The sequence below is a fragment of the Amblyomma maculatum genome, chromosome 5 (genome assembly GCF_055883805.1).
Source record: "Amblyomma maculatum isolate TAMU_Amacu chromosome 5, ASM5588380v1, whole genome shotgun sequence".
NCBI classification, from domain to species: Eukaryota; Metazoa; Arthropoda; class Arachnida; order Ixodida; family Ixodidae; genus Amblyomma; species Amblyomma maculatum.
Genome location: NC_139348.1, coordinates 96,479,922 through 96,500,928, shown reverse-complemented (window position 1 = coordinate 96,500,928; position 21,007 = coordinate 96,479,922). Strand labels below are relative to the sequence as shown.

The 21,007-nt window shown below is 48.4% G+C and overlaps 1 protein-coding gene across 1 annotated transcript in view; it reads right to left on the bottom strand.

The window, feature by feature from the left end:
• Positions 1 to 1,640: 1,640 nt before the first annotated feature.
• LOC146188847 (scoloptoxin SSD14-like) overlaps positions 1,641 to 21,007 on the bottom strand; it is a 41,139-nt gene continuing 21,772 nt past the window's right edge. The window contains exons 7-10 of the mRNA XM_084605135.1: positions 12,826 to 13,013; positions 9,139 to 9,379; positions 6,669 to 6,782; positions 1,641 to 1,793 (exon numbers count right to left, since the gene is read on the bottom strand). Of these exons, the coding sequence (XP_084461261.1) occupies positions 1,641 to 1,793; positions 6,669 to 6,782; positions 9,139 to 9,379; positions 12,826 to 13,013 (696 nt within the window). The remainder of the gene's footprint in view (positions 1,794 to 6,668; positions 6,783 to 9,138; positions 9,380 to 12,825; positions 13,014 to 21,007) is intronic.

Genomic DNA, 21,007 nt, shown 5'->3' with positions numbered 1-21,007 from the left:
TATATAACAAGTTGCGGCAGCCCCTGCATTAGTAGCAAACGCCGAAAATGCCCCAACTTCATGCGGTCGCCATTCCTTTTTTTTGCTGAACCGAGCGCCGCCATCTTGGTTTTGATTTGCTTGTCAATCCTGGCGCTTTCTCGCGACACCAGTGACGATGGTAACAATGTCGTGGCTCTCTTATTGGCGGCCTCGGTCGGTTTTAGATTTTTTCACGTCTTGAATGTGAGGCTGCGATTCGAAGAAGCGTGCGCTCCTCGCGAACGCGGGGGATCGGGCGATTTCTATTCGCTGCAGCGTGCGCTGACGCGATGGTCTCCGGCTGCCCTCTGAAGATTGTCTGTTCAGGCTCCCTTTTTGGTTTTTGCGTTACCTTCATACCTCAACATTTTGTAGCAAAATCTACACTAGGCTGGTCAGCGGCGCATTTAAGGTAAGTGTCGCTAGCCTCTGTTGCGCATGCGCCGCAAACATGCCATCTAGTTGCTCCGAGCCACAGGAAAATGTAAGGATAAGAAGGGAAGAGAGAAAAGAGAGAAGAAGAAGAAGGAGAAGAAGTAGCCGGTGAAATGGAACATCCCCTTCGTGGGTATATGCCATTATCTCAGGGCACAACAACAGCAAGAAGATTTGGAATGCTAAATTGGGCGAGTTGGTGCATTCGCATTTTAGGAAAACGTAGCGCAAAGTAGACAAGGACAAAAAGAGAGCGCTCGTGTGTGTTTCCTTCTCTTTTTGTCCTTGTCTACTTTGCGCTACGTTTTCCTAAGATTTGGAAGACGGCTAGAAGAAGACAACATAATAAGGAAAGATACAAAGAAGATGAAGATGATAACCGGGGCTGCTGTTCCCTGCTTTTTGTGGCGTGCCTGCACCTTCAGCACCGGTGAGGCTGTTCTGCGTGGGATTTCGACCAAGGTTTAGATTAAGGCTAAGGCACTGTTCATGTGAGCCTGAGGGCGCGTTTGTAAAGAGCCACGCCTTGGACCTCCCCAGGCGGAGGTCGGCAGTTTGTTTGCCAGCACAAAGCCTGCCACTTGAATATTTCCAAAAAATGGGATTGATCTAATTGTTGTGGCGCTTGTCCCGATTGGTGACGGTACGATCAAAATGAAAACAGCGAAAATAATTCAACACGAACTAAAATCTCTGTCTTATTACTTACAGATCTCTGATGTGCGGCCTTTCGGTCGCAGAGGCATTGTTTAAATGTCATCAGACATCGCTTGTGTGGCAGACGTGCCTAAATGCAAAAACTTCAACTCAGTGTCGGTTAAGGCATTCATTCCTGAACAGCCAGCACGTGAAAGGCATTGTGCGTGGTGGTGTCGACCCAGCATCTTCCCTACAGTATGGGTGTCTTTAACCGACAATAAAAGCGTTCCACTTCTGAAAAAAATTATGCGTTGAGAGCTTCCTAGTGACATCCAGAAATGCGCAGCTGATTATTGTAATCGTCAGCTTTAATGTGACATAAAAGGTCGCAAATACAATCTAAAAGTTATACTCTGAAGTATGAGGGCAGTAACAACTTTCTGAAAATCTCTTGGGTTGATAGGAGAGTATAGATGTTACGATAGTGGCTGCATGCCAGTTGGGAGCAAGCAGTCAGTTTGCGGACTGCGTGGTGTTTGCCGCTACTAGCCGCCATCGAATGCAGCAGTGGATTCGGTGCGCGTGTCGTAGGCCGTCAGCACGCGTTTCCCCGGCAATGCTGCGATGCCTTGGACGGTGCCGCGCCACTCGAAGTGGCGCAGCCGGTGGCCTCGTCTCTCCAGGCCTTCCTGGATGTCCTGCGCAGGAATGCACGCCACGACTCAAATGAAGCAGCTGAACAGCAGTCCGTTCTCGCAGTGTTAAGAATTTCAGCCACTGTTAAGGGTGCACACTAATCTGGTTCCACTTAACTTTTTTGAATGTTCTACTAACAAGCGGAACATCTTAAACGTATGACAAACCATATTAAGGATGCATGGTTGCACCGATCCCTAAGAATATGCACTCGATTCATGACAAGGAACGAAGACAGAATAGAGCAAAATTTATTTAAAGCAAACTAATAAACGACCCTCCTGAGGAATCAGCCTATTGCGATGCTCCCTGCGGGCTAGAAGGGGCCGCGGTCATAGCAGTGGTAGATGGGAACCACTCCCAGAAAGTAATTGGATCAATTAATACGCGTAACGCTTTAACAGCTGAAGAGGCTGCGATAGCGCTAGCATGTACAGGTACTAAAGCCAGAACTATCCTCTCAGATAATAAGGCGGCTGTTAGAAACTTCGGCAAAGGCCTAATTTCCAAGCAGGCGGCCAGTCTACTGAGAAAGCACCCGCTAAACCGGGAGGTTTCAGTCATCTGGGTTCCAGCTTACGAGGGTCTACCAGGCAATGAGGCTGCCCATCGCCTCGCTCGAGATGTATACACCCGAGCGGCCAGAGACCCCGCTACCCGGAGACAGACCCCCTCATCACCTACAAGGAGCTCTCTGAGACTCCCAAACTAAATAGAAGGATCTATCCACCACCAGATAGGTCCCTAATACCCTCAGAATGCAGGGCCTGGTGAAACATTCAGGCCAATCGTTTCTTTCCTCATGTTACTCTGCATAATGAGGTGACAGGGGACCCAGAGGCTTGCAATCTCTGCAACGTACCTCTGAGTCAGTCACCTAATCTGGCAATGCCCCGGTTCTCCGGGAGCTAAAAAAACTTAATCCCTTGATCAAATTAGCTGGGAGTCCTACATCCGCAGCCCAAATGTGGATGAACAAAAGATCGTCCTACGCTTTGCGGACGAGGCTTACGCCAAGACCTTCTCTGCGGCCACGGCGCAGGAGAGCCGGCAAGGAGACCCTCCCCCTGGCTGAGCCCTGCCCCGAGGTCCATGTCGGTGTAAATAAAATCTTCTCACTCACTCACTCACTCACTCACTCACTCACTCACTCACTCACTCACTCACTCACTCACTCACTCACTCACTCACTCACTCACTCACTCACTCACTCACTCACTCACTCACTCACATATTCACTCACTCAGGATGCATGGTTGCCTTGTGCTGAGTTCTCGCTTGCAGTGATAAGTCCCAGGGCGTTTATCAGTACTTTTAACCTTGCGTCACGCTTGCGAACGCGTGCAGGCACATTTATCTATCCGTCCATCCGTACTTTCGTCCCACTCACCCCTCCATGCGTCCGTACATTTACCTGTCCATCGATCCGCACACCCATCCATCACATACCAACACTGTCCATTCACACATCGGCCCACTTATCCATCCATCTACTCATGCCCGGCCGTGGTAGTGCAGGTGTTAATGTTAGAGAGCCCGGGTTTGAACCCAACCGCCGGGGCTGCGTTTCGATGGATGCGAAGCGGAGAGGCGTCCGTGTGCTGTACGATGTCAGTTGTTTGTTGTTGTTGGGACTAAAGGAAGAAGGAAAAAAATGCACGGGCCTGCTACTGACTCTGCAGCTCAGCCACCTCTGCTGCCTCGTGTGGACAGAAGATTGATAGATTGAAGGAAAATGCGCGGTAACTGTTTCACTTGTTTTCTGTGGACACCTCAACCGCGCCGTAAGGGAAGAAGGAAAGTGGGAGGGAAAGTGGAAAGAGAGAAAGAGGAGCCGTAGTGGAGGGCTTCGGAGTAATTTCGACCACCTGGGATTAATCTTTAACGTGCGCTGACATAGCACAGCACACGGACGCCTCTTAGTTTCGCCTCCATGTGGACAGAAGAGAAAACAGAGAAAAAAAGAAAAGAAGAGGGAGAGAAAGACGCGTGTCGCAACAGCCGTTGTGCACCACAGAAACGGTAACGGGTTCAATGACGGCATAAACAGATAAAGATATGGCGGCAGGCCTGCCGCCACCGTAAGCGGCAGTGACCTACCAGTCCCAGTCCCGTAGGGCCAGGAGCAGCCACCAGCCGAAGTCAGTGCACAGTGAAGATCACCAGGTGGTCGAAATTACCGTCTTTCTTTCCTTCGCTTTCACTTCCACCTTCGCTAACGGCGTTATTCGGGTGTCCACAGAACAAGTGTGACCGGTACAGCACCTTAATTTTCCTGGGAACCATTTATTTATGCATCCATCCAACCATTCACCTATTCATTTACTCATTCGTCCACTCAACCATGCAAAGTGGCGCGGCTAATCTAGCATATTATAAAGCCAGCAAAGACTAGGCCAGATCAAAAGAAGTGCCTTATTAGCTGTCACTGTAAAAGGTACGTCAGCAAAGCAGCTGTTTCCCAGTATGCATGTAAGTATGCCCGAGTAAAAAACAAAAAATTGACCTCGAAAGACGGATTTCGAATCGCTTATGCAGCAAGCTGACATTTGCATGCACACAGAGTGCAAGACGTATTGTGTCCTCTATCTCATATAGCGCAATCAGAATTCTTCGCTTCAGGCTCATTTTACAATTACACTGCCGATTTTTAATGTTAATGTTGAGAGTCAAGGAAAAATATTTGGGGGAACTTCAGCTCCGATTAACGGTTTTCGCTATACTGATGTGCTTCTTCATCCGGAAATATACAAATACACTCAGTCCATTTTGCAGTCATTTGAACTGGTAAATATGAAGCAGAAAGAAGCGTTTTATTAAGACGGCATCTGTTGTGGCAGCTACGTATGGGATTGCTACGGAGTTCCAGTGGCTGCCTCAAGATGGCACCTGTATGCTATGTCAGAAAACGAAATGCCAACATGCACTTTTATGATCGCCTAAATACTATCTCCAAAATTAGACGTTACTTAATTAGGACCATGCTCATAGCAAAGACCCGTAAGATACCACTTTAAGTGTATCCATAGGACACGTATTATTGGCTATTTTACATAAAAGCTATGCAAGTGTCTCTTCGCGGCCTAGTCAGCAGCATTCTTGGCTGGCGACCGAAATGTTTCGAATTAAATTCGGCGCTGAAATGTGCAGAAAAGTTAACGTAAATTTATACTGGATACTAACGTTTTGTAAGAGCGAAATCGCTGACCACTTTTGATTGAGAATTTTCTTATTAAACGTACCCACAGCACTAAGTAGTTGCATTAATTGTGGCTTGAAATGAAAGGGATTTAGACTTAACCTTTATAATAGTGAAAATGAAGCATCATTTCATGCAGCAACCACGAAACCACCCGCCCGCCCACTCTATTGCCTAGTGATTTTAGAAAAAAAAAAAAAGACACCATAAACTTTGATGTTTTTGCAGCAATTTCAGGGACCTTGTAATTATTCTCAACCCAGAAAGACGTTTGTTGCGGGTATCAACAAGTGTTGACCACGTCAGCAAATTTTCGTGTTATATAGCTACTAAATTTTCGCCTTAGAAAACGAAAACCAATGTTACCACAAGTAGCGTCCTCTCTTTCAATATGCGACAACGTGTGCTGCTGCCGCCGCCCAGGAGATTATCCTACGCATGTAAGCTATTACCCATCACATGACTCCGATGCGTTACTGTCCCATTACTGAAAACAAAGCTACGGCACTCTCCATATTGTTGCGCTAAATATCCCGTTTACCTGCTTCGGGGCACAGGGCGGATCTGACGTCAACATTTACGGGGCATGCAATATGGCTCCTAGCTTTACGTCCGGCAGTACACCACGGACCGCCTTCCTTTTCACACTTCACTGCATTAGATACAATGGCGAGGGAAGAGAGGGAAGAGGACGGCAAAAAAAAAAAAAGGAATGCAATTTAGCTCGATGCAAATTCGGTGCCCTAGCACTTTGGTTTTCTCTTCGGCTAAGAGTTACACATCCTCCTCAGCAGTCTTGATCTGTCATACGGTATGAAAAACCAGCCGACATAATTATAATGCTACGCTTTAACAAAGCCGCATCAACATGCCTGAATGACCTAGGATTATCGTGTCTGACTAATGGTTACAATAACAGCAAACCAATCAGTCACCAGCAATGCAATCTGCCAACTATATCTTGCCAGAGGCGAAATTCGGAACTGAGGGTCCAATAATCCTCCGCGCAGGATCAGTGGCTAGGAATGTCAGCTAGGGACTTGAGTTCCTGGTTACCATCCCGACTGCTTCGGCAGCGTAAAGATAGAGACGAAAAGACGTCTGTGGGGTGTGCGATGTCAGTTCACATAGAATATCCTTATGTGGGCGAAATTGTTCCAGAGCTCCATATATGGCACCTTCAGTGGACAAGAGACTCTGCTACAGAACCGGAGCACCCGTTCGAACACTACCGCGGCGGCGGTGTTGACATGGGTGCAAACGCAAAGGCGATCGCATTGTATGCGGCGTCATTGCATGTTTGAGATCCCCATGGGGTAGTTATTTTTTTCGTAGCCTTTCACTTATTTCACTCCCACGTTCTCCCCCTTTCTTTTACAGCAAGGGCCAGGTGTTCACCGATACGTGCAACTGATACTGTGCATGCATTCGATAAATTTTCATTGATTGTGCGCCTCAAATACACAATCAGTATTAAGTAACCTTTATTCTCCTTTAAATCACCCAAATCCACTTCAGCCAGCCATCTCATGTTCTCGCAATCAGAGCACGCAAGCATTCTTAAGTGACTTTCAAATTTTTTCCTCCGGAACATTTAGCTCTCCGGATCAAAGAACTCTGATCTAACTTCGAGGAATGCTAGGGCGCGTGCAAAACTCAACGCAATGAGCGCACTCACCGCATCTACGAAATCCTCGACGCGTACAGAATTCGGCAGCAGCGGGTGGTGCAGACGTCCGCAGTCGATGGCCTGTTTGATCGTGTGATCCATCCACAAGGCACGCATAACGGCCTGCGAGAAACATGGCGCACTCGGCTCCGTAATGTCTCTTCCGGAAGGAAAGGTACAGCTAATTAGCTATGCTGTTAGTTGTTGCAGCACGCTAAGATTTCCGCATTTTCCGTTTGTAGATGCGTCCTGCATGGCTGCATGAATTATCTACCGGGTGTATACTTATCATATACACCCGTTCACACCGTATACACACAGCGGAAAAATTCATTTAGGGGAGAATCTTAATATTGGCATCAACAGGCCTGGGCTATCAAAAACTGTCACTGATTATTAAATGCCAGCTCCTATGGGTCTAGAGCCATCGATGGATGACTGCCGTATCCGTCACCATTTTGTGGGGTTGGAATGCCTCTGAAACCAGCCGGAAAAAACAAAAAAAAAAAAACATCGGACATTACGCCAAATACAACCACGAAGGCTCATCTTTAGATTTGGCGATTATAGTGGCCTTCTTCCAAAGTCACTCACATGTTTAGCATTTAGCGCCGCGTTTAAATATATTATTCTGCGTCCTAATTTCTATATATTTCGCGTGTTCGTGTCATCATCATCATCATCATAGCCTTACTATACCCACTGTAGGGCGAAGGCCGCTCCCATATTTCTCCAATTAATCCGGTTATGTGCTAGCTGCATCCACTTCACCTCTGCGAACTTTTAACCTCATCCGCCCACCTAACTTTCTGCCGCCCCCTGCTGCGCTTTCCTTCCCTCGGAATCCAGTTTGTTACCCTATGCGACCATCAATTATCCTCTCTTCGCACTACATATGTCCTGCCCATGCCCATTTCTTCTTAATTTCCACTAGAATGTCAGTAACTTGAGTTATCTCTCTGACCCACTCTGCACGCTTCCTATCTGTAAATGTTACCCCTACCCTTTTTCGTCCCATAGCCCTCTGCGTTGTCCTCAACTTAAGTAGAACCCTCTTGGTTAGCCTTAACGTTTCAGCTCCATAGGTGAGCACAGGTAAGTTGCAACTGTGGTATACTTTCCTCTTGAGCGATACCGGTAAGCTGCTAGTCATAATCTGCGAGTGCTTGCCAAATGCGCTTCATCCCAATCTTATTCTTCTTGTTATTTCCTTTTCATAGTCCGGATCTGCGGTTACTACCTGTTCTAAGCAGACATATTCGCCTACTACTTCCAGTGCTTCGCTACCTAATGTAAACTGCTGTTAATTACCGAGGTTGTTGAACATAACCTTACTCTTCTGCATATTGATTTTCAAGCCTACCTTTCTACTTTTCCTGTCTAGGTCACTAATCATTCTTTGCAGTTGATCTCCTGAGTTACTTAGCAAGGCAATGTCATCAGCAAATCGCAGATTACTGAAGACCCTTATCCCTAACTGCTCCCATTCCAAGTCTCTGAATAGTTCCTCTAAGCAAGCTGTGAATAGTACTGGGGAGATCATGTCTACTTGCCTAACACCTTTCTTTATGGAAATTTTGTTACTTTCTTTATGCAGAACTATGGTTGCTGTGCAGCCACTATCCTATAGAGAACAATAGCCACTTTCACGTGGCTATCGTTCACGTTCGTGGACTCATTCATTAATGCGACGTACAGTCTTCCTAATTGAGAATCATTAACATGAAAGTCGGATCCTATGAACAACACTAGACAACTTCCGTCTTATCTTTAAGCGCTCGTTCGATGTTTCTTCCAACATGAACCAGCGAGTCCAACTCAGCCGTCCTTTCATATTAATTAGATGTAAAGAATCACATTTGAGTGCAATTTTATATAGATTGTTTCTTTTTGTGAGCTGAAATGTTCTCTTTAATAAGTTGTTTCTGCAATTGGTATTCAATATTTTTTTAAGTTCCTTTTCAGAAACAAGTTGTAAACAGTGTTATAATGTATCAAGAAACAAATACACTAATTCATAACCAATCTTTCATTTCGTCGCTCATTAAAGTCTGTTCATTTGTTCATTCAATGAATAAATGCACTTCCTGCTATTTCATTGCTTAGTAACTGATGAAGGCGATCATGGCGATCGTGCACTATTGATGGATGTTGAAAGACACGTTCGACGTGATTACTTAATTGCCGTTAAAACACGGCGGACATCACTACAGTACCATGACTAAAGAGGCGTCTGACGAACGTGCGTCATGAGGTACGCCATGCGCTGTCGCTCGCGAAGAATTAGCAAGTTTAAATTACACAAACATTCAGGAATATTTTTGAGTGACAGCTGGATAAGACACTGGATAGGCTAAGCGCGAGAGAGAACAGCCTGCAACATACAGCCAACAAGCCCGGCCTGCAGCATTCCGCTGAGCTGGAGGTACTTAGTGGAAACATCTTGGATGTACAAAGCGTGCTATAAAAGTATGCATACCTGTGCAGCCCCCGTGATGGCCAGTGGGCCCCCGGTTGGCGCCACGATGCCTCGTAGTTCTCCGCCGTCATGAGTTAAGAACAGCGGAGAGGCGGAAGACATTGGCCTCTTGCCCGGCTCCAGCCGGTTGACCTTCTGCGGAGGATAGCCTTGGTAGCCGTGGCGGCCAGGATAGGAGAAGGCGGCCATCTGATTATTGAGCAGGACTCCTGTCGATGGCGACAGCCACATGGAGCCGAAGCTGCGACGAAGTCAAGCTCCACATGTACTGACACACTTTCAGTTCAGCAAAAAGCAGTAAAACTGCTCGTCGCCAAAACACCGTTGTCAGGGGTGATATTGACAGTCGACCACTGGAATCAAGCGGCAATCATTCGGTACCAAGCCACCCTTCACCATATTGCATGCAGTGATAGGTATTTACTGAACAATGCGGTTGGCCATTCCTTATTTTTCGGAAACCAGCATAAATTGTTTGACCCTTTCTGTCTTTTGGATGACAAATGTCTAGAACAAAATAAAACTCACATAGCCCGAAGGAGACTGCAGCCATGAAATTAGGAGACGCCTGCTTCTGGGAAAGAGAGCCATGGTTAGCCTTGACCGCCTGTAGTAAAGAGCAGAGACGTTAGTCTGCCAACCAAGATCCGTATAACTCGTGCTATGGTCTTTCCACTTGTGATGTATGGATGCGAGAGTTGGACTGTGAAGAAGGCTGACCGCCGAAGAAGTGACGCGTTTGAATTGTGGTGCTGGCGGAAACTCTTGAGAGTTCCTTGGACTGCCAGAAGATCAAATCAGTCGATATTGTCGATCATAAACCCTGACTGCTCATTGGAGGGTCAAATTCTATAGTTAAAGCTCAGCTACTTTGGTCATCTGATGAGAAGAGAGGAGTCGCTGGAGAAAGATTTGATGTTGGGAAAGGTTGAGGGTCACCGGAGGAGGGTAGGCAGCGAACGCGATGGTTAGATGGCATCCTCGAGGCGCTGCAGATCAAGTTATGTGATGTTAGGAAGATGGTGAGAGACCGGAAAGCGTGGCGGGATATGGTCCATAGGCAACCTGCAATGGAGTTTGCTGAGACATGTGGCGCCACCTGGCGGCCGACGGGAGCTAATACTGAGGCGGCGCAGAAGCTGACGCCGTGTATGTTGCGGCCGCTGTGTTCCTTCTGCGTTCGCGTTTTGTTATCCCAGTGAGAGTGATTTACTCATTTAGTGACTTCAGTGGTCTCGTGCGAGACTTCAACTACTACGAATGTGAACAAGAATAAAAATAAGCTCAGAGGCGGCGAGAAAGACAGCCACAATCGCGAAGGAAACCCAAGCGTACCGCTTGCTGGGAGAACCTGGAGAGAATGATGAGAGAAGGGTATAGTGGCTGTGAGAGAGTAATGTAACTGAAATTCGTTTTTTTATGGGGCCAATGGCGTACAGACGCCAAGGAGCTAAAATAAGATGATTGCCCGTTGAGCGGAAGAAACGCTATAAAATTCTGACTCAGGAGTCGCACGCTGGCTAGGGCACTCTCCTCAGTACGCGCTCCGCGCTGTAAAATTTGGCGTGTACTAGTATATGCTGTGCAGTATCGAGTGACATTGTCATTTTAAAGGACGTAACGTCCAGAAAAGCAACAAAGTCGCGCAGCCGCAGCATCGAATTCCAGCCGTGTTTCATCGGAGGCGAAATTAAAAAATATATATATATGCTCGTGGATCTGTGAACCGGATTTCTAACGCGGTGTCAATTAGAAACCTCGAAGCCAAAATATGTTCAAAAACTTCCAATTACAGATTTGGATATTTATCTGTAAAATAGTTCCTAAAGTACTGAAAAAGTTGAAGTGGCGGAGTGTGGAGGCCCGTGATACCGTGTACGCAGAGCATAGAACTTCATTCTATCGTTCCGCACCAAACATTTCTTGCACCGACTGCTCAAGCTGCTGAAGAGTTTCTTGTCCCAGACGATAGACCGTTCCATCATTAGAAGCAACAGTAAAAAAAAATCCTAACTCTAACGACCTCATTTACGGAAGCTTTGCCGTTGAGTACCAGCATTTCCCGCCGGCTTTCCCCATGCTTGTGGTACGGAGGTATAAAATGCATGCCGGTTGCTGTTGTTGTTAAGAACTTTATTTTTCCGCTGAAGTAGGAGGCCACCTACTCCCCGCCCCCGACACGCAGGCCTATGGGACGGAGGCCGGGGCCTCCGTGACCAAATGCCAGTTTTTGTTGATGACGCACGCTACAACCGCACAGTGCTTGCTAGCCCGAGCTCTCTACTTCCGGGTAGCCGTCGAGCCCCCCGAACACTGGGCATACGACGAGCGTCTGCAAAATTACGGGGAAATCATCGACCATTATAAATTGGGACGTAGACTGGTACCCCCGCCAGATGTTAGACTTAATAATAGAGAAGCTGTCGCGTGGAGGCGGCTACAAACTAATACGTTCATGAACCCGGTCTGGGCGTTTCACGCGCTACCAGACTTTAGGGACAATGATCTCTGCAAACACTGTGGGGCGAGAGGGACCCTCGACCACATAATTTGGGAGTGCCCACAATCTCCAGGGATAGGGCAAAATATTACAAGTAGAGAAGCCTGGGACACCCTGCTGCGAAGCGCGGACCCTGCGATCCAGCACCGCACCGTCCATCTGGCGGAAGAGGCCGCAAGAAGCCAAGGGCTACCACCAGCCTCTAATCCGCGGGCGCACGACTCCCCGTTTCCGATGGAATTAAAAGTTGTACAACCAACCAACCACAGTGCTTGCAATCGCCACGACATCCGTAGCGGGTGCAGCAGCATGCCTCCTGTAACCTCCACGGCACTGTCTAAAGGTGCACCACGAACAAACGTGTTCGTCATGGTATTAAACTGTAAAGCGCAACCGCGAGAAAATTGTTATGCTGCTGTAATCAAACAGCAAGAACAAAAAAAAAAAAGAAGAAACGGTGATCAATCTTTTCTCAGGTTCTCTCTGCACTTTCAAGGTTTTCATTCCTTTATTCATTCCTAATTCATCATCACATATCCGACTGATGCCTTAAGTAAATGAATTTCATTACAAAAAAAAAAAACATCGTCTACTCAGGCGAAATTCAAAGTTGTGCGCGCGGGTGTTCCGTCGCGAGCGGCGCGCACTTCGCGGTGACGTCGACACCGTTCACGTTCTAAACTTGGCCATTCTCAAACAGACGGTGTCCTTTCGCCAGTATTGGTCTTCGGAAGTAGCTCTGAAGACATTCAAGTGCCTTAAAACCGCAGAAAATGAGAGCCGAGATGCTTCCCGCCGTACGGCGAACGCAACCCGACCGCGCCGGCCGCCTCAGATTAGACGGCGCCGCCGTTGGCGGCGCTGAACGCTGCACTCCACTAGCGCCGCCTGGCCACTGCAGGTTACCTATAGGGTCACGAAGAGTCGGACTCGACTGAACGACTGAACTGAACTGAATTGAACTGAGCCCGATTGATTTTGGCGCCGATGTCTGGCGTGAACAAAACTCAGTGCTGACTAATAAGTCGACGAAACTTCTAGAGAAGATTGTCGGCGCCTGGATTATCTTGGCCAAATGCCGACGAAAATGACACACAAACGTGAACTTGTTCCGAATTGACGCATGCAAGGAGCGCCTCGCGCCATTTGCTGCCTCTGAGATGTGACGAAGAATGGCGCCAGCTTACTCCCAGTTGAGCGAGGCGACCATCACCACAGCATCTCCATCAGGGCCCAAGACGGCGACGAAGCTGGAGCCGTGGTCTTCGACCGGAGGTGCCTCCCAGCCGTAGTCTTGGATCCGCTTTAGCGGCGCCTCACCTATGATGGATGCCAATCTTGAGACCATCTCGAAGCTCAGCAGTTCGTCTATCACCTTCGGCGTGAAACATGCGAGACAAAAAAAGAGAGAAGTCAATGAATTTTCGCACTTAACGAGTTCGAAGAAAGATTAGTGATATTTTACTAGACCCCCTGCACAAGTCTCTCCTCCCAAATTTCTCCACAATTTCTAAGCCTAGTTCCCCGATTTACTAGCAGGTTAGCCGCCATTCAGTTTCAGATTTATTTTTGTTTCAAATAGGTATTGCCTAGGCTGAGGCTGAAGAATTCAAAATTACTGATGATTTATTTCAGGTGGCGAAATGCGAAGTGTGAGCACCAGCACTTCGCGACTCTACTTTCGGTGCGAGGCTATTGTTTCAAGGCTTCAAGCAAATAGTGCAAAATTGGTTACTCCTGATTTCAGTCGTAGCTATCATAAAAGTTAAGATTTTAAAAGGAATTAAGTTACATCACCAAAGGCTTCCGTGAAATTCACAAAATATAGTTAAATCACCCCGCAAATTACCGCTCAATAAACGCAACAACACTACAATTACTCAGCATATTAATCCAATTACTCTTAAATTGCATTCTGGTTTTCGTCCATGCGAAACCCTGTGAACATCGTGAATAAAACAATCTTTTGCACACGTGACGCACAACTGTTCTGTGTGTAGCGAAATTACATCCCAGAGAACTATTATCTCCCTCTTTCTTATAGCCAGTACCATTACAGTAGTATAATGGTACGAAAATGATGGAAAGGGAAGCCTGATCGAATACCCGTAAATTCATGAAACGAGCGGCAAGCAGAGCTCCTTTCTGGCCCGGCGCTGTCTCACTCCTTGCACCTTCCCAAGTAGGTTACTGAATTTTTTTGGTGGTCCAGGAATCCGCTCAGCAGTGGTGACGCCATGGGTATTTGCACATGTGCCCCCCCCCCCCCTTCTTACTCTTTCTCCCCATGGGGACCAACGTAACCAGACACCCCTGTGTCCAAACCGACGCCACTGTGCGCTCCCGGCTAGTCTTGAACTGCGTCTCGCGCCATCTGAGCCTTCGGCAGCCCCTTGACGCCTCACGTCTTGCTGCTTCGGGAATGGCTGCTACGACTCATTATACCATTCGCAAAAAGAGACCTTGCTATACAGGACGCTGGCAGTCTCGGTCGCGCAGTTCTAGTCCGTTCTTTCTAAGTTCGCCTATAATTTGCACTGGTCCAGGCTTGTTGCGTGCTCCTACTTTCGATGCACCCCATTGCGCGTGCGCAGTGTTATAGAAATAGCAGTGGCGCAGTTGGTAAATGTATTTTGGTAAAGAATTAATTACTTTTGCAGCTAACATATACCCTAAAGAAAATCATTACATTGCTAAATTAACAGACCAGAAATGTAAGGTATTAAACGCCAAATTGTTGGAAAAAGAGATACTACACTATTATATCTTGAAGTAACCCAATTACTGCCTTCTATAGTTGGGACAATGGAATTTTCGATCAGCTTAACAATAATTGAGAGCGCTGTACAATACTGGTGCATTTCGGATGTACCGCGTGCGGATGGAAGCTGAGGCAGAAGACGACATGCAGCGCACCGCGCGAAAGAGCTGTAGTTAAATATGCGGGATGTTACGCTGCTGCCACATGGCCTATAGTTCAGTTCAATGGCAAACACACTACCCTTATCATTCGACTCACAAACACTGTAGACCAAACCATACGCCTCATTGAAAACTGCCACCGCGGGATGCGTGAACACGACCTCTACCGCCTTGTCCACGCCTTAGTTCTAAACAGCTTCTATATTCTCTTCCTCATCTCTTTCTTTCTCGTACCGAGGAGGACAAAGTCAATATCCTCATTTACCAGGTTTATACGTCTGCCCTGCCCGTTCCCACATTAACATCGGTGGCTCGGCTACTCTCTATGAGCGTCCATAACTCGCTTTCAGAGCTTATAGAAGCCCATCGCACGGCTCAGCTCCTCCGTCTCTCCTGCACCCGTCCGGGTCGCGCACTTCTCTTCATCCTTAAGCTCTCCCCTTTGATTCTCTTCCCACCGCATTCACCATCCCTTCCCACGTCTCCTCCCTCCGAACAGTGCCTAAGAATATGCATCCTGAACACCACTCATCCCGCAGAGGGGCGCGAGCCTCCGTGCTGTGGCGTCAGTACGGACGCTAACGAACCGTGGCTTATGTGGATGCCGCGCCGAACCGCTGTTACCTAGCCGACGCCCTTGCAGCGACTAATAACTCTCTTAGACCTATTGAAACCGCATCAGTCTATGCTTCGATTTCTGTCAAGGCCGAGGAAGAGGCTACTGCCTTCGTTATTAGTCAAACCTCCGCCGAATACATTTTCAGTGATTCAAAGTCTGCGATTTACAACTATGCGGTTTAATGGGTGGCATCCAGGCAATGGTGTCTTGCATTCCAGAATCATCCCTTCTCTCCCTATCCAAATCATCTGGGTGCCCCTCACGCGGCTCATCCTGGCAACGAGGCGGCCAATTCCATCGCTCGCGATTCGACTGACCGAGCAAGCCCGCCCCCGCCGGGAATAGATACACGCCCCGAAGCGCTCCACACGTACCATGATGTCACCTTGCACTACTGCCTTTCTCGTCTCACCTTACCATCTCCGCACAAGTCTCTTTCCCAGCACCACACACTTTTCTAACTCCAGCTTGTCTCGACCTCCTCCACCTTTGGACGTCCTCGCCGGTCTGTCGTTTATACGACAGCTCCCATGTCGATTACTCTGATATCCTATACTCCTACCCTGCACGCTTGCCCCCTGTCTCTTGGCATCTTACCAGTCCGCAATAGTGGCAGGCTGCTTTGTCCAGCACCGAGCCGGATGTTCAACTTCAATGGTCACGCGGACGGAGGAAGTCATGACTGTGCGCGCCCTGGACGCCACAACCGGCAGCCCGAAGGACGTCCGCAACGCTGCTTTACAATTTTGTTTTTTTGGCCTTTGTAATAAACTTTTTTTACACTACCACCGAAAAAAGTATGAAGACATTCACTAACATATTTAAATTGCGCACCGAGAGACAGTGTCGGTGACGGCGTAGCGCAAATAATTTGCGGCGATACGCCGGGGTCTCGGCGGCAGACAACTCTAAGCCCATTCAGTGATAAAACAAATTTTATATCAACGTTCACAGCGCGCTTATTTTTCCTGGAGGAAAATTGGCTTGAAGTAAAAGCGGTAAAAGCTTCACTGTTCCATATTTTCGAGCTGCCAGTGTCACGGAGATTTTCACCTTCAAGTGACTGACAGATACCTTTCTGATGAACTAACTTATAATGGAAGCGAACGCTCACTACGCACCAAACTTCCCCATCCCATGCAAAGCTAGAGGCGACTAACGAGCAGATGCTCCTGCTCACTGCTACGATGTTGTTCCCGGCAACTATTAAAGATATTGATCCCCAATTTGATGGACAGTGCTCGCATTGTGGGGAGGTGTCTGACACCTACCACATGGTGTGGGCCTGCCAGAGGAGCCCATCCTTACCCCCTATCCCCAACCCCAAACGAGAGAACTGGGAGGCGACCCTGTCTGGTTGCTCTACCCTCGAGGCCCAAAAGGCCTTGCCGCACTCGCCCGGGCTGCGGCCGACACCGATGGATTGCCTAGCTGTCTAGGCATCCCACCTTTATGTACCTTTCTGTATATATAACAATAAATGTTATTACCACCACGCTAAGGAAGCAGGTCATCGCGTGACACAAAATTTGCCTTTCAAGTTACCTTGACCTGATTACGTTTGGGTGTCCACGATTTCGTGGTGTTCACCCAAATGTATACTGCGCCTTTCTTTCCCCATACCTAACTTAAAACAGAGGCAGCCCTGGGTTAGGATAGGATAGGTTAAACTTTATTGTTCTACTCTGTAGATATTGGCGACAAAGTTTCTCCATATTCTTTGCGTCGATAGCGTGGCTCCGCCTCACAGGTTTGGCGCCCCTATTCTAGGGTAGCACTGAGTTCTGCTGCTCGATGGGCATAGATCACCAGTCCTCGTTGGAGGATTGGGTTGCCGCTGGAGAGCATACTCTCCCACTGCTCCGCACTCGGATTTTCTAGTTTGTGGAAAGCTTTGTTTCTATCGCATTCCTGAGTGATGCGATATAGGGTGGGTATAGCACCGCACCATGGACAAACATCCCTGTATTGGTTCGGGAACATTTTACTTAAGATGTGTAAATTAGGGAAGCTTCCAGTTTGCAGTTTCCGCCAGTGGACTGCTTCCTGATGATTTAAGACGTGGCGAGGAGGTTATTTTGTTCTCGTCCCTTATATTTTAAGATATCAGAATACGTCGGGACAACCTTCATGAAGATATCCCTGTCCGCGTTGGGAAGAGTTCGGTTTGTGTGCTCGCGAGCTATGTCGTCGGCCCTTTGGTAACCCTCAATCTCGGTTGTGCGATGTCCGCGAAAGAAGCCCAAAGGTGACCACATTACTCCGTAGCCTCCCACTACGGAACCTCAATCTCTCCGCTCCAACTCCCATCTTTCTCATGTCAGGTATTGCAAATACTGAGCCTTTGTTTTCATACAAATCAAGGTGCAATATACAAGAAAAAATAATAAACATGATCTTGACCTGGTTAGGTGGAGATGTACACAATTCTATGGCGTGTAGTCAATAGCATAAGGTTACTTCTGTTCCCAAAACGCAATGTTAATAAAAATTATTAAAAAAACACCGTGAATTGAGAGGCTATCGCTGCAATATTCACAGCTTTCGCCATATCACTGGGTTTCAGCCATGCTTTAACCCGCACAATTGTTTCGCCACCCTAAATTTTAGTACCGTTCCATGATAGACCCCCTTCCCTCAGATTGATTTATAGGAGAGGGCTAGGCTTACTGAGGCCGAAGGTACTTCACTGATGGGGCTGGGATAGGTAGGTCACCACCGCTTGCGGCGGGGGCTAGCCTGCCACAGAATTTGTATTTGTTGTAGCCCGTCATTGCACCCGCCACCGCTTCGGTGGTGGACGACGGCTGTTGCTGCGGCGCGCGTCTTTCTCTCCCTCTTCCTTTTCTTTTTTCTTTATTTTTTCTTCGGTCTGCACGAGGCAGCGGAGGTGGCTCAGCAACAGAGCCAGTAGCAGGCCCGTCCATTTCCTGTTCCTTCTTTCTACAGCCACAACAACAACAACAACAACGACAACAACTTTATAGGAAAGAACTCCCCTGATGGGGCTGGTACAAGTAGGTCACCGCCGCTTGCGGCGGGGGCTTGCCTGCCACCGAATTTTTATCTTTTGTAGGCCGGAATTGCACCCGCCACAGCTTCGGTGGTGGACGACGGCTGTTGTTGCGGGGCGCGTCTTTCTCTCCCTCTTCCTTTTTTTTCTTCTCTATTTTCTCTTCTGTCTGCACGAGGCAACGGAGGTGGCTCAGTTACAGAGTCTGTAGCAGGCCCGTGCATTTTCTTTTCCTACTTCGTCCAGCCACAACAAAAACATTTATAGGAAGGGAAAGGCACGGTAACTGTGTCACTTGTTTCTTGTGGACACCTCAACCGCGCCGTAAGGGAAGGGAGGAAGGTGGGAGTGAAAGTGGAAAGAGAGAAAGAGGAGCCGTAGTGGAGTGCTTCGGAGTAATTTAGACACCTGGGGATCTTTAACGTGCGCTGACATCGCACATCACACGGACGCCTCTTCGTTTCGCCTCCATCGAAACGCAGCCGCCGAGGTCGGGCTCGAATCTGTGTACTCCGGCACAGTAGTCGGGCGTCTTATTACTGCACCACCCTGTGGCGGTAATTTGGACTTGCGAGCAGGAGGGAGGGAGGAGGGGCGCTTGCTCGGAATCGTACGGTTAGAATTTAGGCCTCTTTACGGGAAGCTGTAAAACGCAACTAAATTCAAGACAGCACATCATGCATAATACCTGCGTACCTTAGTGATGTTACCAAAGAGTGGGTCTTCAAGCTGGCTCCTACGGGCGAAGGCGTACTTTATAGCCTCGACGAGCCGGTGAGCAGTGGCGTCGTCGTCATTAAGGTGTCCCTGCAAGTACGGGCGAAACCTGCACGCATGTACCGCGTCCGTAACGCTCAGCTGTGTTTCAGCACTCATTTGGAGCTTCTTACCACGCTATTTTCTGCATTATCAATATTTCTGCGACAAAATTGATAATTCGTAATTACAGATTTTGCGGAGTTGTAATGGCCAAGGAACAAAGGCATGAACATGTTCTGTCTTGCTGAGCGCGCAGATGAAACTAAATATGTAAGTGAAGTTGAATGGGATAGCAGACGGATAGCGGACACTTTCGAAAGCACAGAAGGCCTTAGGGTACACGTAGGGATGCGCGGCCTCGACTTGTGTAGGTTCGTCATTCTGCTCTTGCGAAGCATTGAAAGCATCTCCTTCTTGGAGTTACCATGGTAATAATACAAGTGGTCATTTGAAATACACGTGCCGCTGTGTTAGTTATCTAAGGCAGACATAAAACGGTATTGTATGTATAACTTTATTAAGATGATGCCGGCAAACGACGCTTCAAAGCGTCGTGACGCTGTCCAAGCGTCGACCCGGGGTTATTTTGCAACTTAAGTCGGCTGATGATGATGATGGTTGGTTCACAGGAAGGGAAAGGCGCAGTGTCTGTCACACTTGCTCTGTGGACACCTGAACCGTTCCGTAAGGGAAGGGAAGAAGGTGGGAGTGAAAATGGAAAGAGAAAGGGGAGCCGTAGTGGAGGTCTACGGAGTAATTTCGACCACCTGGGGATCTTTAACGTGCGCTGACATCACACAGCACGCGGACGCCACTTCGTTTCGCCTCCATCGAAACGCAGCCGCCGAGGTCGGGTTCGAACCCGGGAACTCCGGCACAGGAGCACTGCTCATACCTCACCAGGCAGCAGTGGGGCCAGACATGCGACCGCATGGCCGGTAACCTCGGGCTGAGGGATACGTGGGCGCTCTTACATGTCCTCCTTGACCCGTCGCATACCAAGGCCACGCAACGCAGGGGTGTGACGCGCCTCCTACAATCCTCACCGCTATCCGATTCCGATTTCCTTCTTGCACTACGAGATCGCTATCTCTGCACTTCCCCTCCGTCCCCCCTCCCTTCTTACATCGGCACCGTTAATTCTGCGCTTGACGCAGGTATCACTTTGTGGGAGATTTGTGCGGCGCTACATAAGCTCCGCACCACTTCCGCACCAGGAGCAGACCAAATTTCTAACAAGGCCCTCCGTAACCTGGACACATCATCCCTAGAGGCCATTACGGACCTCTTTAACAAACATTGGCACGAAGGCACTCTGCCTTCTGAGTGGACCCACGCTAAGGTGACCTTCGTCCCCAAGCCCAGCAAACCCATAGACATTCAAAATCTCCGTCCTATTTCCCTCACCTCTTGTCTCGGTAAGCTATTTGAGCACGTCGTTCTAGACTGCTTGCAGAGCTTCCTCGAGGACAACCATCTTTTCCACGATTCGATGTTCGGCTTTCGCCCCATCCCTCTCTACACAGGATGTCATGCTCCAGCCCTCCGAAGAGGTGCTTCACCTTGTTCACGCCAAGCTCACTCGCGCGATCATGGCACTGGACTTGACGAAAGCATTTGATAATGTCTTACATACCGCTATCCTAGACTCCCTTTCTACCCTTAACTTGGGTTCCCGAATCCATAGTTACATCAAGGCTTTTCTTGTCCATCGCACGGCTGAGATCTCATTCGGCGCCCTCTCCTCTCCCGCTTTCCCTCTTGGAAATCGAGGTACCTCCCAGGGTTCTGTTCTCTCTCCCCTTCTCTTCAACATCACCCTTTTCCCTATGCCACGTGCTCTAGCTAGCATTCCTAACCTCTCCCATGCTTTCTACGCTGATGATATCACCCTATGGGTGACTACCGGCAATCTTCGTGAGATGGAAGCCGCTCTCCAGGCGGGCGCTAAAACGGTCGCCGATTATGCTCGCACGGTCGGGCTAGCTTGTTCCCCGTCCAAGTCGGAGCTCCTGCTCCTCCTGGCTCGAGGCATAGTTTCAACCTGGTCTCCTAA